The sequence below is a fragment of the Cricetulus griseus genome, chromosome X, assembly GCF_003668045.3.
Source record: "Cricetulus griseus strain 17A/GY chromosome X, alternate assembly CriGri-PICRH-1.0, whole genome shotgun sequence".
NCBI classification, from domain to species: Eukaryota; Metazoa; Chordata; class Mammalia; order Rodentia; family Cricetidae; genus Cricetulus; species Cricetulus griseus.
Window position 1 is genome coordinate 29,243,443 of NC_048604.1, and position 17,291 is coordinate 29,260,733.

General features: G+C 44.5%; 2 protein-coding genes across 2 annotated transcripts; both read left to right on the top strand.

Annotated features, from left to right (window-relative positions):
- Positions 1-3,361: 3,361 nt before the first annotated feature.
- Positions 3,362-6,971, top strand: LOC100765625 (rhox homeobox family member 2). Its single transcript, XM_027431934.2, has 4 exons — positions 3,362-3,377; positions 3,616-3,967; positions 5,739-5,784; positions 6,921-6,971. The coding sequence occupies exons 1-4, from the start codon at positions 3,362-3,364 to the stop codon at positions 6,969-6,971; spliced, it is 465 nt and encodes a 154-aa protein (XP_027287735.1).
- Positions 6,972-13,413: 6,442 nt separating this feature from the next.
- On the top strand, positions 13,414-17,291 carry LOC100765912 (rhox homeobox family member 2). The gene is made up of 4 exons (XM_027431948.1): positions 13,414-13,480; positions 13,647-14,022; positions 15,918-15,963; positions 17,241-17,291. The coding sequence occupies exons 1-4, from the start codon at positions 13,414-13,416 to the stop codon at positions 17,289-17,291; spliced, it is 540 nt and encodes a 179-aa protein (XP_027287749.1).

Sequence of the window (17,291 nt, forward strand, 5' to 3'; positions counted from 1 at the left end):
GTAAAACAGACACACGACATCATCATTACTAGGCATAGTAACACACAACTTATCAGAGGCTAATAAAAATGATTAATCAAAAAATCATTCAAGGCTAACCGCAGCTAACCACTTATTTCTAAGAACAGGCTAATAAATTTATATGCTTAGTTATTGTTTGACATCTGTTACCTAGTTCACAATTGTTTGATATCCGTTGCCTAGTCCTTGTAAGTCTTTGAAATACTGAACTATTTTGACTTTTTTCTTATCAAAAATCTTTCTTATTAAAAAGCTTTCTTTACCAAACATTAAAACCACTCTTGATCACACATGTACAGCCATATGAAACTTTATTGTTGAGAAAGTTTGTATCAATACTATTCCTATTTACTTACGTGAATGACGTGAATGATTCGAAAAGCACTGGTTTTCCTGGAGACGAGGTCATGGTCAGTGACCACATCTCAGGGGACAGTTTCTCATTTATATCTTTTGTTTTAAATGTCAGCATCGGCTTTCTGGAACTTTTCATTAATATAGGAAAAGAATAGAAGAACAGAGATTGCCATGAGAACTCTGGCTCAGTATTTTTCTCTGGCCAAGAGTTCCACAACGGTTTCAGGAGACCTCCTTCTTTTCGAGTTATGGCCTCAGTGTGTGGAACTTGTCACACAGAATCTACTGGATTTGATGTGGCACTAAGGCAAAGCGAACTTGTTATGATAAAGCACCAAGGGGACCTTGGTGGATGCCATGGAAGGCGAGGTTGACCGAGGCAGAGGACAAACATGCCATGCAGACAGACCTTAGTGAGAAGTTTTATTTAAAAAGGGAAGACAGTAGGAAAGAGGAAAGAGACACAGACACATTGAGATAGAGAGAAGAGACGAGAAGAGGGAGAGAGGAAAATTCCTGTCTGCCCCCAGGGGAACTGAGGGGAAAGAAAGGGTGGAAAAGAGAGAGGAAAGAAAGGAGTAGGGGGGACTGGAGAGATGGCTCAGAGGTTAAGAGCACCAACTGCTCTTCCAGGGGGCCTGAGTTCAATTCCCAGCACCCACATGGTGGCTCACAAGCATCCATTATGAGATCTGGTGCCCTCTTCTGGTGTGCAGATATACATGGAAGCAGAGTGTTGTATACATAATAAAGAAATAAAATCTTTTAAAAAAGAAATGAGCAGGGAAAGAGAGAAGCAGGAAAGAGACTGGAAAGAGAGGAGTGGGGAAGAGAGCGTAAGTGGGCGGGTCTCTGTCTTTTAAAGGGGTCCTTTGTACCTGCATGCAGACTGCAAAACCATAGAACCAGGAAACTGAGTGACAGGGGCAGGCCAGCATAACGCCTAAATCCTTATAGAACTCACTAGAATAAAGCCTCATAGGCAAACTGTGCATTCTAACCACAAGCAGTAATATACACATTTTTTTCAAGCATCCATGGAATATTCTCCAGGTAGATTACATAATATGACAAAAACACATGTTAGTGAATTTTAAAAATAAAATCAGGCCACTTGTTACTTCTTTACTGTAAATAGCAATCTCATAATTGGGGGAAAGAAATGGTTGTCTTTTCTTTTTTTAGACAGAGTGTCATTTTCTATTTTTAGATAGTGTCATGTGTCCCTCACGGAACACAAACTCACTTTGTAGACTAGGATGACTCTGGCATTACAGCAGCCACCTCCTCAAGTGCTAGCATTGCAGGACTGGCACACACCACATTGACTCTATGCAGCTCATAGGGATCGTGTGCTTTGAAGCATGCTAGGTAAGGACAATGCCAACTGCACTACAACCTCAGCCCAGAAATGTATGTTTTTACTGTTTTGGTCAGACTAGAAAGAAACAATTCTAATGTTCTTGATACTTTGACAAGAGCGATGTCAGTATTTAGAGTAAAGGGGGAAGAAAACCCAGGAAAGATAAATGGTAGACTTAGTTGTGAGACGGTTACCAGAACTGTGGGGTAAGTCTTACCCTGGAAGAATTCCAGCACCAGGGCTCCAGAATATTCCCACCCCAAAATAGGAACTGCCTGCACACATGCTAATACTTTACGGCCCCTTCTATTTTAAGAGTGACCAGAACATGTTGAAAAGAGCTGGCTTCTTGGGAACCAGTCTGACCACATGCCAGCAAAGGGGCTGCTTGAATGACAGTTCTGGGATGGAGACCAGGGTGTAAAGGCCTGCTCTTCACACTTAGACCTTTCAGAAAAGACATTAGAAGTGTGTGTGTGTGTGTGTGTGTGTGTGTGTGTGTGTGTGTGTGTGTGTGTGTATGCGCGTGCGCGCGCTCACGTGCATGCGTGCACGCGTATTCAAGAGAAAGGTAAGGAACCTCAGAACAGTTATGACAATTCTTTCAGCTTTTGGCAGTACTTAGTAACTAATCTTCTCCTCAGTCAGGCTGGTGAAGTCGAATCCTCTCATCTGCTTAGCAGGTTCTGCAAGCTACCCGAGCTCCTGGAAAGGCAGAGCATGGAAGCACCATAGGCTCTAACTGAGCTATTTTCCTATTGCTTAACGAGACACCAGCACAATGGCAACTTATAAAAGAAAATATTTAACTGATGGCTTGCTTACAGGTTCAGAGAGTGAATGCATGAGCAATATGACAGGAAGGAAGGCAGCAGGCAGGCAGACAGGCATGGCACTGGGGCAGTAGCTGAGAGCTGACATCTTCATCAAGAAGCACTCAGCGAGGGGGGTGAGATTAACTGAGAATGCTGTGGGCCTTTGAAACCTCAAAGCCAACCTCCAACAACATGTCTCTTCCAACAAGGCTTAGCCCCCAGTCCTTTCCAAATAGTTCCAGCAACTGGGGACCAAGCATAACAATATATGAGCCTATGGGAGCCATTCTCATTCAAACCACCACAGGACCTAACTTCGCCTTCTGTGAAAATCCAAAGGAAGAGGCCTCCTAGATAATCACATTAATTTATTTATTTTCTCTGCCAACTACCAAGGACGTAATGTGGAACAATAAACAAAGACGTAATACTCCAAATATTTCCCCAAGGCCTCCAGAGATACTGGGGCATCTTTTCTTACTCCCTGGAGATTGATTCCCATAGTTGACCACAAACCCTTCCCAAAGCCAGAGGACTCAGCGGAGATGCTGCTTAAAAGGGGCACTGCTGTATCTCTACCTGCCCAAGGACCGTGCCCTCCCTGCAAATATATCCTGCTCACTGAAGCATCAAACTGCTCTTCTTTGGGCACCTCAGGCCTCAAGCACCAGGACAGTACATCTATAACTGGATACATAGTAATGGGGAGTAGGCTGCAAGAATTCTATTCCCGGTCAAGGATCACAGTTCTACTCCATAACGGACTAGCAGAGGTTCCAGTTCAGTGTATACAGGTAGAGCAAAAATGGAGAGCATCCAAGGTATGGAGTGTTGTTACAAGATCAACTACGTGTTCAAGCTGGGAGTTGATGAGGGAATAGGAGGGAGTGGTCAGTAAGCGGTTGGGGGTGGTGGTTTAACAATCTCCATGAGAGGAAGGGTTCTGGAGAGATGGCTGGATAAGCCGGGCCGAGGCTTCACACTTCGGCTTCACTGAGATTTCACACCTCCACTGGGCCCCTGCCCCAGTGCCTCTTCTTTTTGTTTCCCCACTTCCAGGTATGAAGCTTTTACTAGCTCAAGAGGAAAGAAATGAGGAAGAGAGTGGACATGGCGAGCCAGCAACTCAAGGGGAAAGTGAAAGGGGATTAAGTGGAGAAGGCCACTCGGCTGCTGCGGCTTCAGGCCTCGTGGATGATGACATGAACAAGGACGGTGGTGGAGCCAGAGCAGGCCAGGAGAGTGAGCAGCAACCAAATGAGCCAATTCCTGGGGGCATGGATGGCGAGACAGTGCAGTCTGTGCCAAGGCAGGTGCCTCGACGTCGCCTACACCATAGATTTACTCAGTGGCAGCTGGAGGAACTGGAGCGCATTTTCCAGACCAATTGCTTCTTCAGCATAGAAGCAAGGTGAGGATTTTGCCTGACTTTGATGCCTGGCTTAATGTCCTGTTTGAGGGGAGCGCGCCCTGGTCCATGATGAACCGTTGACTTTCTTCCTGGGCCCTCACATGCCCTCTTTTTTTTTTAACGTATTATTTATTTAATTTCATTTATTTGGTGTGTGTGTGTGTGTGTGTGCCTACATACCATTTGGCACATGTGGAGGCCAGAGGACACTTGCAGGAGTGAGTTCTATGATCCACCATGTAGATGTGGAACATGGAACTCAGGTCATCAAGCTTTCAGGCAAGCAGTTTCCCACTTTGCCACCTTGTCAGTCCCCACAAACACTTGCCTCTTGAAATAATAGTCACCTGGAAAATTCGGGCTGCTGGATCTTGTGTCGTGCACTACAATTGTGGGATAGGGGTGATAGTCCTGAAAAATGGGAATGAAGGTTTTTACATATAATATGTACATATATCAAGTGGTAGACTTCAGGTAATGTCTGCTATATTAGGAAGATCCTCTTAATAGAGGTGTGCAAGGCTGAGGAATGCTTAGGATAGTACAGAGTGACATCCTGCTCTTGTTAAAAGGTTTGATAAACCTGTATACCATGCATTTTTCTTTTTAATTTTTATAATTATAAGCTCATTGGAACATTTCTCTCTTTAACCCCCACCTCCGAGGTCTCACTATGAAACCCTTCCTGGCCTAGAACTCACATTTGAGCCAGGAGAGCAGACTGGCCTCAAACCCACAGACATCCTCCTACCTCTGTTTCCCCAGTGCTGGGACTAAATGCACTGCCAAGCCTGGCCCCCAACTTTCTCCTACTATTTTTGGCCTCCCTTTTTGTCACCTTTTCCACAGCAAAGTGTCCATAAAACAATACTTAATATTGAGCTGAGATCTAAGACATGCTCTAGCTTATCTGGGTTTCTCTTTCTGTTTATTCTTATTTTCTGATGGGTGATCTCACTCTGTACTCCAGGCTGGCCTGGAACTTACAAAGACCCATTACCTGAGCCTCCTTTATTTTGGGAATTCACGAAGGGACTACCAGTATTGTGGAGGGTTTTTTTAAATGTTCCTTTTCTGTTGTGCTTTGAATATTTTACTACCCAAGGCTAGCAAGATGTTCAGTGAGTAAATGCACTTGCTATCAAGCTGGAGAACCTGAGTTCCATCCTCAGAATCCCCATCAATGGTGGAAGAAGGAAATTAACTTCTGCCAGGTGTCCTCTAGCCTGCGCATGTTTACCATAGTACTGGAGCACACATGTGCGTGCATACACACACACCAAATAATTTTAAAAATGTAATATTCAATTTCCTCCAATGATCAGCACATTGGACATCCTCATGCATTAACTGAATATTAGAAATTCTCATGTGCCCTTTATTCACCCATCTTCTTTTGAGTTTATCCTTCTGTCCTGACCAACAGTCACACACAGGCTTTCGTGTGTGCACTTGCTTTGTAGCTTTTGTTTTGTTTTGTTTTCTGAGGCAAAGTCTCCACACCCAGTGTTAGGAGCATTTCTTTCGAGATTGTTGGCACCCGCACTGGTGCTTTTAAAATTGCTTATTAGGGATGTCCTTGGGTTTTCATATCTGGTTCATTAATAATAAAATAAAATAGCTTGTAGAACTTGTTTAAAGCTTCAAAACCTTCAAGGTTAATGTCACAGAAGGTGGGTGATGAGACTAACATTTTAAAACAAATATATGTCCTTCACATATTATTTCATTTATAGTGCTGAATACTGAATATCTGCCCTTTTACCCTCAGAAAACAACTAGCCAGATGGATGGGAGTGAATGAAGCCACAGTGAAGGTCAGTAAACTGAAGAAAGCCATTTGGCAGGACAGCCACTGTAGAACTTGCTTTAGGTACTAGAAATTTCTCCATGAAATGATGTTGTTGTTGACATACCACTGTTTCAAAATGAGTTTTTAAGATTTATTTTTACAATTTATTATGTGTGTGTGTTTGTGCATATACAACATGTGTGCAAGTACTTAAAGAATCCAGAAGATGCAGTAAATCCCCTGGAGCTGCAGTTACAGGTGGTCATGATCCACCCACAATAGGTGCTGGGAACCAAACTCTGGTCCTTTGCAAGAGCTGAGCATCTCTGCATTCCTCTCAGAATGACTTTTGAGCTTTGTGGTCTTTGTGAGTAGAAACGGAATAAGGAAGCCTCCCTACAGAAAGAGCATATTTCTTTTAAAATGAAACATAAGCTTCTAAAGAAATAAAGAATAGCACTAAACTACTTTTTCTCCATTGACACATATAGGTTACCCATACATGTATCCTATGGGTAAATTGCAAACATACCCATTTTAAATTATAAAATGGGTATATATACATATACAGTTATGTTAATAACAGTTAAATAAATATATATTCCATATGTAACTATATTCAACTCCTTGTAATACTGATATCCTTTAGGTAGGGTTTTTCTGTGGAGTCATACTGGGTTTGTGGTATATAAATTATTCAAATTAATGTAGCTAGTGACTCAATAATCCTGAACTATTTGAAATACTGAAAACCAAGCAAAATTGTATCCTTACAGGAGCAGTTTCAGTGAGGTGATAGTTCACAGGCAGAACCCAGAACTATAAAGCTGATGTAAACACTGGTTCATCTGCCTGACAGTGCTGCTAACTTCCTCCAGTTTGCACTACAGGAGAGAGGGGGAAAGGGCCTGCAACCTTTGCACATTTGTCCTGGGACTATTCTGCAGTGCTGGGGTAGGAACCAGGGCCTCCCACATTCTAGGCACGTGCTGGATTCCATGCCAGCCCCTCAGCTCCTCACAGAATTGGAACAATGGGACAGCAGGTTCTTCCGTACAATCTAAATGATTGCTGATATGTAAGGTTACATGATATGCTTTTCAATTGTGGTCCTAAAAGTTTACTACGCTGAACCAATTCCTTTTTTTCCAATCACTGTAGAGATGGTTTCAGAAGAGGAGAGAACAGTACAGAAGATATAAAAGGCTGTAGGCACTCTGAGGTTCTCCTCCTGCTTCCTAGGACATCTTTCTCCGAAGCCCGTGGAGGAGCCCTAGAGAGCCACTCTTACCCAAGTACCGGCTACAAATGATTTCTGCCACCAACAATATGTTATTTCTTATCTTCTAAGTGCTTGTATTTCAATAAATATTATGAGTTTCAGTAAGTTTGTTTCATGTGCCTTCTGGTTTAGTAAAATATGTGTGTGAGCTATCAAGGAAATTTCCTTTAACCAGAATGACAAGGCCTCCTTGCATGACATGGAATTGCGGTTCTACCTTAGGCAGGCCTTTTATATCACAAGAGCTTTCCCGGTTGCATAGTAGGCTTTCACTGACCCACACATTCTTTTTTGTTCACCTATCATGCTGGGCTCACTCATTCTCTTACCATTTAGGACCAAAACTATACAAGAGAGGCAGGGCAAGACCCTAGGGAGAGACACTTTTTATCCAGACACAGCTGATTCTGGCCATACTCGGATTTTTATTTCAACCCTTGTAGGGGAAACCATAACCACAACTGCTTGGGCGTGGTCAGGGTGACGTAGGGAAGGTTTAAGAGTGAGGGGCGCACACTTGGAAGGCCCCTTCTTCCGTTTCATCTTCGGCTTGCTGTACTTACTGCTGCCCCGCCAGCTGGCTAGGTTGCTCTGTAAGTAAGGCTTTTCCCTATTAAATACCCTTATGTTTTTACCTGGTTCCGTATTGGTAATTCCCACAATAAACCCTGATCTCTGAGATGTTTCCTTATAGACATTCATAAGACTCTTGGGAAACAGAACAGTGTCTTTTTTCATTTGGGCTGCTCCACAAACTCTTGTATCCCTTTCCATAGCATATACAGGGCACTTTAGCCACTCTGCCAGAAGTCTTGCTGCTTCAAAGAGAAGAACCCATCCCTTCCAGGTCATAATGAAGCTTCTTTCTATTTATTGTCCCCCAACCCAAACCCAGTAGGCATATTGTCCCTCTTCCCCAGAGCACGAGCTGACACTTAAGATGGCGTCTCAAAGTATACATTTCTTGTGATTTCAGAATGAGACTAATAGTTAAAATCTTGTTTTTTCTTAAATTTTTTGTTTTTTTTCTTTCTATCCGTTTCTATTTAAACTAGAAACAAGATTATTTTATATATCAATCCCAGTTCCCTCCTGTCCTCCCCTCCTGCCCTGCACCCCTCCAACTAAAACCCTACCTATCCCATACCCTTGCTGCTTTCCAGGGAGGGGAGGGGGAGGCCTTCTTCAGAGCCTGTCATATCCTTTGGGATAGGGCCTAGACCCACCCCTGTGTGTCTAGGCTCAGGGAGTATCCCTTTATGTGGAATGGCTCCCAAAGTCCATACCTATGCTAGGAATAAGTACTGATCTACTACAGGAGGCCCCATAGATTTCTGAGGTCTCCTCACTGACACCCACGTTCATGGGGTCTGGATCAGTCCCATGCTGGTTTCCCAGCTATCAGTCTGGGGACCATGAACTCCCCGTTGTTCAGGTCAGCTGTTTCTGTGGGTTTCTCCAGCCTGGTCTTGACCACTTTGCTCATCACTCCTCCTTCTCTGCAATTGGATTCTAGTTCAGTTCAGTGTTTACCTGTGGGTATCTGCTTCTGCTTCCACCAGCTGCTGGGTGAAGGCTATGGGATGGCATATAAGTAAGTCATCAATCTCATTATCTGGGGAGGGCATTTAAGGTAGCCTCTCAGCTATTGCTTAGATTGTTAGTTGGGGTCAAACTTTTATATCTACAGACATTTCTCTAGTGCCTAATTTCTCTTTAAACCTATAATGGCTCCCTGTATTATGGTATCTCTTATCTTGCTCTCCTCTATTCTTCCCCTGACTCAAACTTCCTGGTAGAGGTAACCCAGTCACAAAAAGACAAACATGGTATGTACTGACTCGTATATGGATTTTAGACATAGAGTAAAGGATTACCAGACTACAATCCACACTGCCAGAGAAGCTAGGAAACAAGGAGGATCCTAAGAGAGACATACATGGTCCCCTGGAGAAGGGGAAAGGGACAAGATCTCCTGAGCTAATTGGGAGCATGGGGGAGGGGCAGAGAGCTAGGAGAATGAGAAGGGTTTTTTTCAATATTGTAACTTCTTAAATAGTTCCTGGTAAATGAGATACCCCTTAAAAATTCAAGAAACACCCGTGTTACTTGAATTACTGTATCCACCTTGTACCTGGAATCTTCCAGAGCCACAGATGATGTGGAGAGACACTGGGAAGAATCAGGCTGTCTCTACCTGCAAAGCCCATAGTCCCAATGACTTCATTACCGATGCAGAAGTTGGCAAACCCCCCCCCCACACACACACACACACCCTGTGCAGGGCTGGAATTCCTCAGTAGCTGCTTGGTCAGACTTAGACCCCAGCTGCTTGTACCTCCTGTTGTGCTCTGTCCCTCACTTTCCAGCCTGGAAACAGAGGCTGATACTCCCAAGAGAGGCAAGAGTGGCATCCTTCACTGAAGTGAGCAGAGAGAGGCCTGGGGTGACATCTGTTCTCCGGATGTAGAGCACATAGCTAACATATGCAGACTGCAGAATGCCTCCATTTCAAAAGTGAATTTTCTGATACAAATATACAATGGCAACACACTAGAGCTGACCCTATTGCCAGGGACCCATTGAGCCAGCTCTGGGGGTGTGAGAACAACAAAGCTGACCCTGCTCTCCCTCATATGCCACCCCTTACTATGAGAGAGAGCTGGCCCCAGGGTCATGAGAGGGAGAGAACTAGCCCTGCCCCCATCAGCTGCAGCACACAGGCCAGCAGGCCTCACACCTCACCTGGGCAGCACAGTAGAGCTGACTCTGTTGTCAGATGTGCAGATGAACCAGCCCTGAGGGCATGAGAACCTGAGCGCTGACTCCCCTCACCCAGTATGCCTCCTACAGCAATCAGGAGACAGGGCCCTGCACCTTGCCTGGGTAAAACAGTAGAGCTGGCCCTGGTGGTGTGAAGTGAATGGGATCTGAGGACCAGGAGAACTGGCCCTGCTCCTTGCTTCAGGCTGCACTAGGTGAGCTAGCCTGGGCAATGTTGGAGAGCTTGCCCCGGTAGTGTCCATGAGGGAAAGCTGGCAGGCTGACCAAACCAGCTACAGCCCCGGCCCAGAATCAGGACTATGAGTTATCCCACCCCAACATCCGCCTCATCTACAAACTGCTAGAGCATGTGAAGGGACCAGACCTGCAGATCTAAAGCTACAGGATCTCCAGGACACAGGGCAACAAGATATCCAAGAGGAGCCCCAGTGAAAGCCCATTATTAGTGGGGTAACAGAAGCCAGAGGCCTGGAACCAGACTGATGACTCATTGCAATAAAAACAAGTAAAGATGAATGGACTAAAGGGTAAAACTGTGTGACTCAACTGGCCACACTACAGTTTCCACAAGAAGATTTTTCTCCTTTTTTTTTTTTTTTTTTTGGATTGTTTCGTTTTTGCTTTTATTTTTGTTTTTGTTTCTTAATCGGGTTTTTGTTTGGGGGATAGGTTGCAAGGGCAGAGAGTGGATTCGAGGAGATGGGGAGATAAGTGAGATGGGAATGCATGATGTGAAATCCACAAAGAATCAATAAAAGTTCTTAAAAAAGAATCAGAGAGATCAACTCACTTACACACTTGAAGCACATGGCAGCTCACAAGCATCTTTAACTCCAGTCCCAGGGATCCACTACCCTCTTTTGGACTGCTCAGGTACTGCTTGCACAGGGTGCACAGACATCCATGCATACAAAACCCCCCATGCATATAAAATAAAAGCATTTTAAAAACAAAATCTAGAAAAATATACAGACAAGTAAAATCCAAAGAAGCTTCCCATGACCTTGATGTCAGACAAAATTAAATTCTAGGCAACTTCAGTGAGCCTTCAAAATCATATAAACTGAGATCAAAATGGGGAGATAATATCTTACTTCCAAATAACATTTTTGGTTTTTCTTAATGGTGATAGTGTGTTGGTGGGGTGTACATGTGTGTTCGTGTGTGTGGAAGCCAGATGTCTATGCCACGTGTCTTTCTCAATTGGTCTCTACCTCTTTGTTCTGGGGTAGGGAGTTCTAGACCAGGTTTCTCTGTGTAGCCCTGGCTATCCTGGAACTCACTCTGTAGACCAGGCTGACCTTAAACTAAGAGAAACCCGCCTGCCTCTGCCTCCCGAGTGCTTTTTAAAGATGTGTGCCACCACCTCCCGGTTCTCTGCCTTATTTTTTGAGACAAAGTCTCTCACTGAGCCTGGAGCCCCCCAGTTCAGCCAGTTAGCCCTGGGGTCTTTGTATCTCCACCCACACCTAACTCCATCAGAACTGGGTTTAGAGATGGCTGCTGCAACTGCATCCCGTCACCTTTTTACAGGAATGAAAGAAAATATAATTGCAAGTCAAATGCAGGCATATGTTAAAAAGTTCAACCAAGTGTCAGGATTCGAAATCAAATAACAAAACCAGGCCAGATGGTGGTGGCACACTCCCAATACCAGGCATGAGAAACCCCAATTCAAATTGTTGGCCAGGGCAGCTGGAGAGAGTCAAAAACTCTGAAAATCATCTGACTACTTCTGTGGCTCTTAGTGACCTCCCAGAACTGACGGTTAGTCTGTATTGCTGGAGACAGGACACACTCACACAAAGGTCTTGGAGGAATCCAGCTGGATATGACCTGGACGCCTCCCCCAGCCCAGAACCAGCTTTCATAGTGTGTCAGAAAATGCTATACAAGCTGCAAAGGATTGCAATCAGTAGTCCTACCCAGCTAAAACTCCTATGTCCATTGTAACCACAAGCAGTAAAATACACTTTTTTTCAAATATACTAGGACATTTTTGAGGATAGATTACATGTTAAGACAAGGAGCATATCTCAGTGAATTCAAAAATTAAATCAGGTCCATTGTCCACTATCTTATTTGAAAATGGAGATACTGGAATTTGGGGGAAGATATGGATTTTTTTAGACAGTGTGCATGTGTCCCAAGCTAGGTTCATACAAACTCTGTAGCTGCAGGTGAAGTTCTGATCTTTCTGCCTCTACCTCCTGAGCACTAAGATTACAGGCACTGAGAGACTGAGACTCCATGCTGGCTTTATACAGTGCTGGCGAGTAGCTATCAATGGAGTTATGTATGCTAGGCAAGGACTCTATGCAATGAACTATACACTAACACAGAAATGGATATCTTTGCAATCTTGAGAAAAATTCAAGAGAAAAAGATTCTCAGGTTCTGTGCACCTTGACAACAGCAGTTTGGGGCTACACAGCAGAGAGCAAAGGGCAGGAAATACACATATGTAGATTTAGTTGTAAGGTATTTCCAGAATTCTGAGGTATGTCTTTTGGTGGGAAGAAGATCTCCTATAAAAAGGAACCGCCCGGAGATATCCTAGTTCTTTGGGGCCCTTTCTAGTCTCAGAGAGACCAGAACATGTTGGGGAAAATTGGCTGCCTTGGGACCAGTCTGACCACATGCCAGTGAAGGGGCTGCTTGACTGACAGTTCCTGGATGGAGACCAAGGTCCACTCTTGAGCCTTTGATCATTCAGAGAAGATATTAGAAGTGTGTGTGTGTGTGTGTGTGTGTGTGTGTGTGTGTGTGTGTGTGTGTGTGTGTGTGTCTGTGTCTGTGTTCAAGAGAAAGGTGAGGAACCTCCTTGCAGATATGTCAGTTATCACAGGTTGAACAGTAATTAACAGCACTAACAAGGCTCAACGGTACTACTAAACCCCAATCCAAGCCCAAATGCCTGTAAACATAGACCATGCAAATAAGACAGACTCTAACTTCACTTTCTATGAAAGCACAAAGGAAAAGACTTCGTGGATAATCTTTAATTTCTGTTCTCTGTCAAGTAGCAGGTGCCTAATGTGATTGTCTCACTGTGGTTCTGGCTGGCCTGGAAATCACCATGTAAACCAGTCTGGCCTGGAACTCACAAGAGATCCACTTTCTTTTGTCCCCAGGGTATTGGAATTAAAGTCATGGAAAAGCACACCCAACTTATCAAATGCTAGTCTAAAAACATTTCTCTAAGGCCTCCAGAGCTTTTCTTCCTTACTATTAGTCAGTGGGCACAGTTGACCACCATGCCTTCCCCGGGAAGATAATTCACTAAGGCGAAACTGCAACTTGGAGAGTCTCCTGTGCATCCCGATAAGACCTTCCCTGCAAACACATCCTGCTCTTTGCTGCACCAAACTGCCCTGTTTTTCACTTCAGGGGCTCAACCCCTAGCAGCAGGAGGTCAAATGGTAGCCAGGATAGCACGCTCATGATTGGATAGCTAGCAACCTGTACAACAGGCCCCCAGGGCCAAACAAGAACTCTTCCTGGTTAAGAAGCACAGACTTTCGTAACCGCAGGAGCTCCAACTCAGAATCTGTTGAAGCAAACTAACTGCAAGTGAACATTCAGGACATGGAGCGCCAAAACGCCAACTACCTGCTTCATGAGGGACTTGATGAGGATGAAGAAAAATTGAATGGTTAGTTTGTGCTGGGAATGGTGGGATGGAGATGTCCAAGAGAGGAGGAGTGTCCCACAGACACGACTAGACAGGCACTGTACTGCTTGCTGGCTTTGCTGCGACTTCACGGCACCCTCAGACTACCCTGGACTCTGACGCCTGTTTTCTGTTTCCCCACTTCCAGGTGTGAAGGCACCCGTGGTCTTGCTGGCTGGAGAGGGAAGAAATGAGAAAGAGAGTGGACAGGGCCAGCCTGGGCAGGGAGCCGCAGCCGCAGAAGGGGAAGGAGCAGGAGAATTAAGCGGAGAAGGTCCCTCTGCTGCTGGTGCTGAAGGCCTCGTGGATGACAGGAGCCAGGAGGACCGTGGCACCAGCGGCGGTGAACAGAATGAGGGGCAACCTTGGGAGCCATTTTGCGAGGTCATGGGGGTTGCAGAAAATGTGCAACCTGTGTCCGTGCTGGTGCGCCAGCGTTGCTTCCACTACAAGTTCACCCAGTGGCAGTTACAGGAGCTGGAGCGATTTTTCCAGCAAAGTCACTACATCAGTGCAGAAGTAAGGTAAGCAGATAACCTGGCCTGACACCCAGTTTCCTGTGAGCACATGGTGTCCCAGGATGGCTTTCGGCTCTCTCCCTGGTCCTCCTCCTGCCACCCCTTAAAAGCTGCATTTTTTTGAGACAGGATTTCACTGTGTACCCTCGGCTGTCCTGGAACTCAGTCTGTAGACCAGGCTGGCCTCAAACTCACAGAGATTCGCCTGCCTCTGACTCTTGAGTGCTGAGATTAAAGGTGTGCGCCACCACTACCAGGCAACAAAAATTGCATATTTATTTATCCATTCATTTGTTTTATTTGTGGGTATGGTAATGTGTTTCTGTGGGTGTAGGGTGTCACTTGACACATGTGGAGGTCAGAATACAACTTGAGTTAGTCCCTTCTCTCCTTCCACCATGTGAATCCCAGGATCAAATTCGGGCCATGGGGCTTGTTGACAAGTCACCTTTACCTTCTGAACTATCTCTTCAGCCTATCTCTTATCCTATCTAAATAAAAACCCCTTCCCAAAGCAAGGCTGCCAGACTCCTGCATCCTGCACTAGTGTGCTGAGGTAGGGGTGAGAGTCGTGCAAAAACGGGTGTAGCTGAGAGTTTTATGTCAACTTGACATAAGCAAGAGTCATCAGAAAGGAGGGAGGCTCAACTAAGAAAATGCCTCCATAAGTCAGGCTGTAGACAAGCTTGCAGGGTATTTTCTTAATTAGTGATTCATGTGAGAGGGCCCAGCCCATTGTGGGTGGTGCCGTCCCTAGGCTGATTGGTCATTCTGGGTTCTATAAGAGAGCAGGCTGAGGAGCAAGCCAGTAAGCAGCACCCTCTATGGCCTCTGCCCCCAGGTTCCTGTCCCATTTGAGTTCCCGTGCTGACTTCCTCCAGTGATCTTCTGGAAGTGTAAACTACATAAACACTTTCCTCCCCAATCTGCTTTTGGTCATGGTGTTTTCATCATAGCAATAGTAACCCTAACTAAGACAATGAGAATGAAGGTATTTTCATATAGTATTTCAATGAATCAGAGTGGAAAACTTTGGGCAATGTCTTCTATGAGTAAGATTCCATTCAAAGAAATGTGAAAGATCAAATGGTTAAAATAATAGACAGGTGACATTCTTGGTAGGAGAAAAGGACCAACACCCATCAGTTGCCCTTTGAGCAGCACAGGTACACCATAGCACAGGTATACACACCCCTACACCTATGGGATGCATGTACTAACACACTAATAAATTAACAAATAAATGTAACGTGTCATTTCCCTAGTGATGAGCAGACCGAACATCGTCATGATGTTAGGAGTTAAGTGAATATTGGGAATCTTTAGTTCAGCAGTAGCGGCGCACACCTTTAATCCCAGCACTCAGGAAGCACAGGCAGGCGGATCTCTGTGAGTTCGAGGCCACGCTGGTCTGTAGACTGAGCTCCAGGACAGCCAGGGCTACACAAAGAAAGCCTGTCTTGAAAAAAACCAAACCAAAACAACAAAAAAGAAATCTCCAGATGCTTCCCATTTGAGTTCACCCTTCAGTCCTGACAAAATGCCTTGCACAGATTTTTCCTGCTTGTGTTTCTTTCATAACTTTTGCTTTATTATTTGAGAAAGTGTCCCATACCACCTCACTTGATGCTAGGAGCATTTCTTTTAAGGTTTTTTGCTGTCCATATTAGTGTTTTTCAAACTGCTTATTAGGGTTGGGGTTAGTTTTTATGTCTGCTAATGGTGGATAGCAAATAAAACAAAATGACCAGTAGAACTTTTTAAGCCTCAAAATCTTCAAGGTGAATGTCACAGAAAGTGAAGGATGGGACAAACATTGAAAAACAAATATAAAGTATCCTTCACATAGTTGATTTCATCCAAGATGCCCAGGACTGAACATCTGCTATTTTTGCCCTCAGAAAACAGCTGGCAAGATGGATAGGTGTGACTGAAGCTAGAGTTCAGGTAAGAAGACAATTTGGCAAGACAGCCACTCTAGAACTTGCTTCATATCTTGGATACTTTCGTCCTGCGGGTAAAGGTGTGTTGTGTTTCTCACCTGATCAGGTTTCAAAATGACATGCTTTTCAAAGATATTTTTTAACAATTCATGTATAATCGATGTGACTGTGTCTGTTTGCAACATGTATGCAGGTACCCTCAGAGGCCAGAAGAGGGAGTCAAATCCCCCGGAGCTTGAATTACAGGTGGTTGAGAGGTGCCTTGTATAGTTGATGGGAATGAAATTTTGGTCCCCTACAGGAGCAGCAAGTACTTTTAACTCTTAGAGATCTCTACAGTGCCCTTGAGATGACTTTTGAGCTTTCTATTATTTGTGGGTAAAAAAAAATGGAAGAAGAAAGGCCAACCTACTAGAAATGGCTCGTTTCAAAATGAAGCTCAACTTCCAAAAGCCACACAGAATAGTACTAAGCTACTTTCACCCCTTAGACATATGTGGATCACAATATATGTATCCTCAGATAAATTAGGAATATGCGTTTTAACATGAAATATGTACACATTCTATGCATTACTAATTGCATTAATAACATTGATAAAGAAATGTGTGTGTGACTCCTTGTAATGTTAATATCCTTCAGATAGAATGTCTTTGTGGAGACACCCCTCTGGTGTTATGACATACATTATTAGATTCAAATTAACTTTGAATTAATTTAAATAGAATCAGGGTTTCCATGATCCTAGACTATTAGAAATACTAAAAACTACACATAAATTCTATCCTTACCGGGGCAATTTGAGTGTGTGGATAGTTCACAGGAAGAACCTCTCCCTCATAAAGCTGGAGTAAACTTGTTTAACAGAGACTGTTGGGAATGGGCGAGCACAGAGTCCAAAGGTGCGGTCCTCCTGCTGTTTGAAGCACCTGGTGAGGACACACAGATAAGGGCAGCCAGCATTATAATTGTCTGAAGCACGCTGGTTCATCTGCCTGACAGTGCTGCTAACTTCCTCCAGGAGAGAGGGGGAAAGGGCCTGCAACCTTTGGACATTTGTCCAGGGACTATTCTGCAGTGCTGGGGTGGGAACCAGGGCCTCCCACATTCTAGGGAAGCGCTGGACCCTGTGTCAGCCCCTCAGCTCCTCACAGAGTTGGAGCAGTGAGACAGCAGGTTCTTCCGTGCAATCTAAATTATAGGGAGCAGCTCACCTTACATGGTGTGTTTTCTGATTATTATCGTGATTACTATGGTGAACCAATTCTTTCTGGCTTGCAGAATTGGTTTAAGGGGAGACGAGAACAATACAGGAGAGATCAGAAGCTGTAA

What these genes read in the sequence shown, in the direction of transcription:
- LOC100765912 (XM_027431948.1), top strand. Translation starts at nt 13,414, where the DNA reads ATGGAGCGCCAAAACGCCAACTACCTGCTTCATGAGGGACTTGATGAG. An exon ending in GGATGAAGAAAAATTGAATG is followed by an intron (nt 13,481 to 13,646) that starts GTTAGTTTGTGC and finishes CCCCACTTCCAG; the next exon opens with GTGTGAAGGCACCCGTGGTC. An exon ending in TACATCAGTGCAGAAGTAAG is followed by an intron (nt 14,023 to 15,917) that starts GTAAGCAGATAA and finishes TTTTGCCCTCAG; the next exon opens with AAAACAGCTGGCAAGATGGA.
- LOC100765625 (XM_027431934.2), top strand. An exon ending in TTCTTCAGCATAGAAGCAAG is followed by an intron (nt 3,968 to 5,738) that starts GTGAGGATTTTG and finishes TTTTACCCTCAG; the next exon opens with AAAACAACTAGCCAGATGGA. An exon ending in TGAATGAAGCCACAGTGAAG is followed by an intron (nt 5,785 to 6,920) that starts GTCAGTAAACTG and finishes CAATCACTGTAG; the next exon opens with AGATGGTTTCAGAAGAGGAG.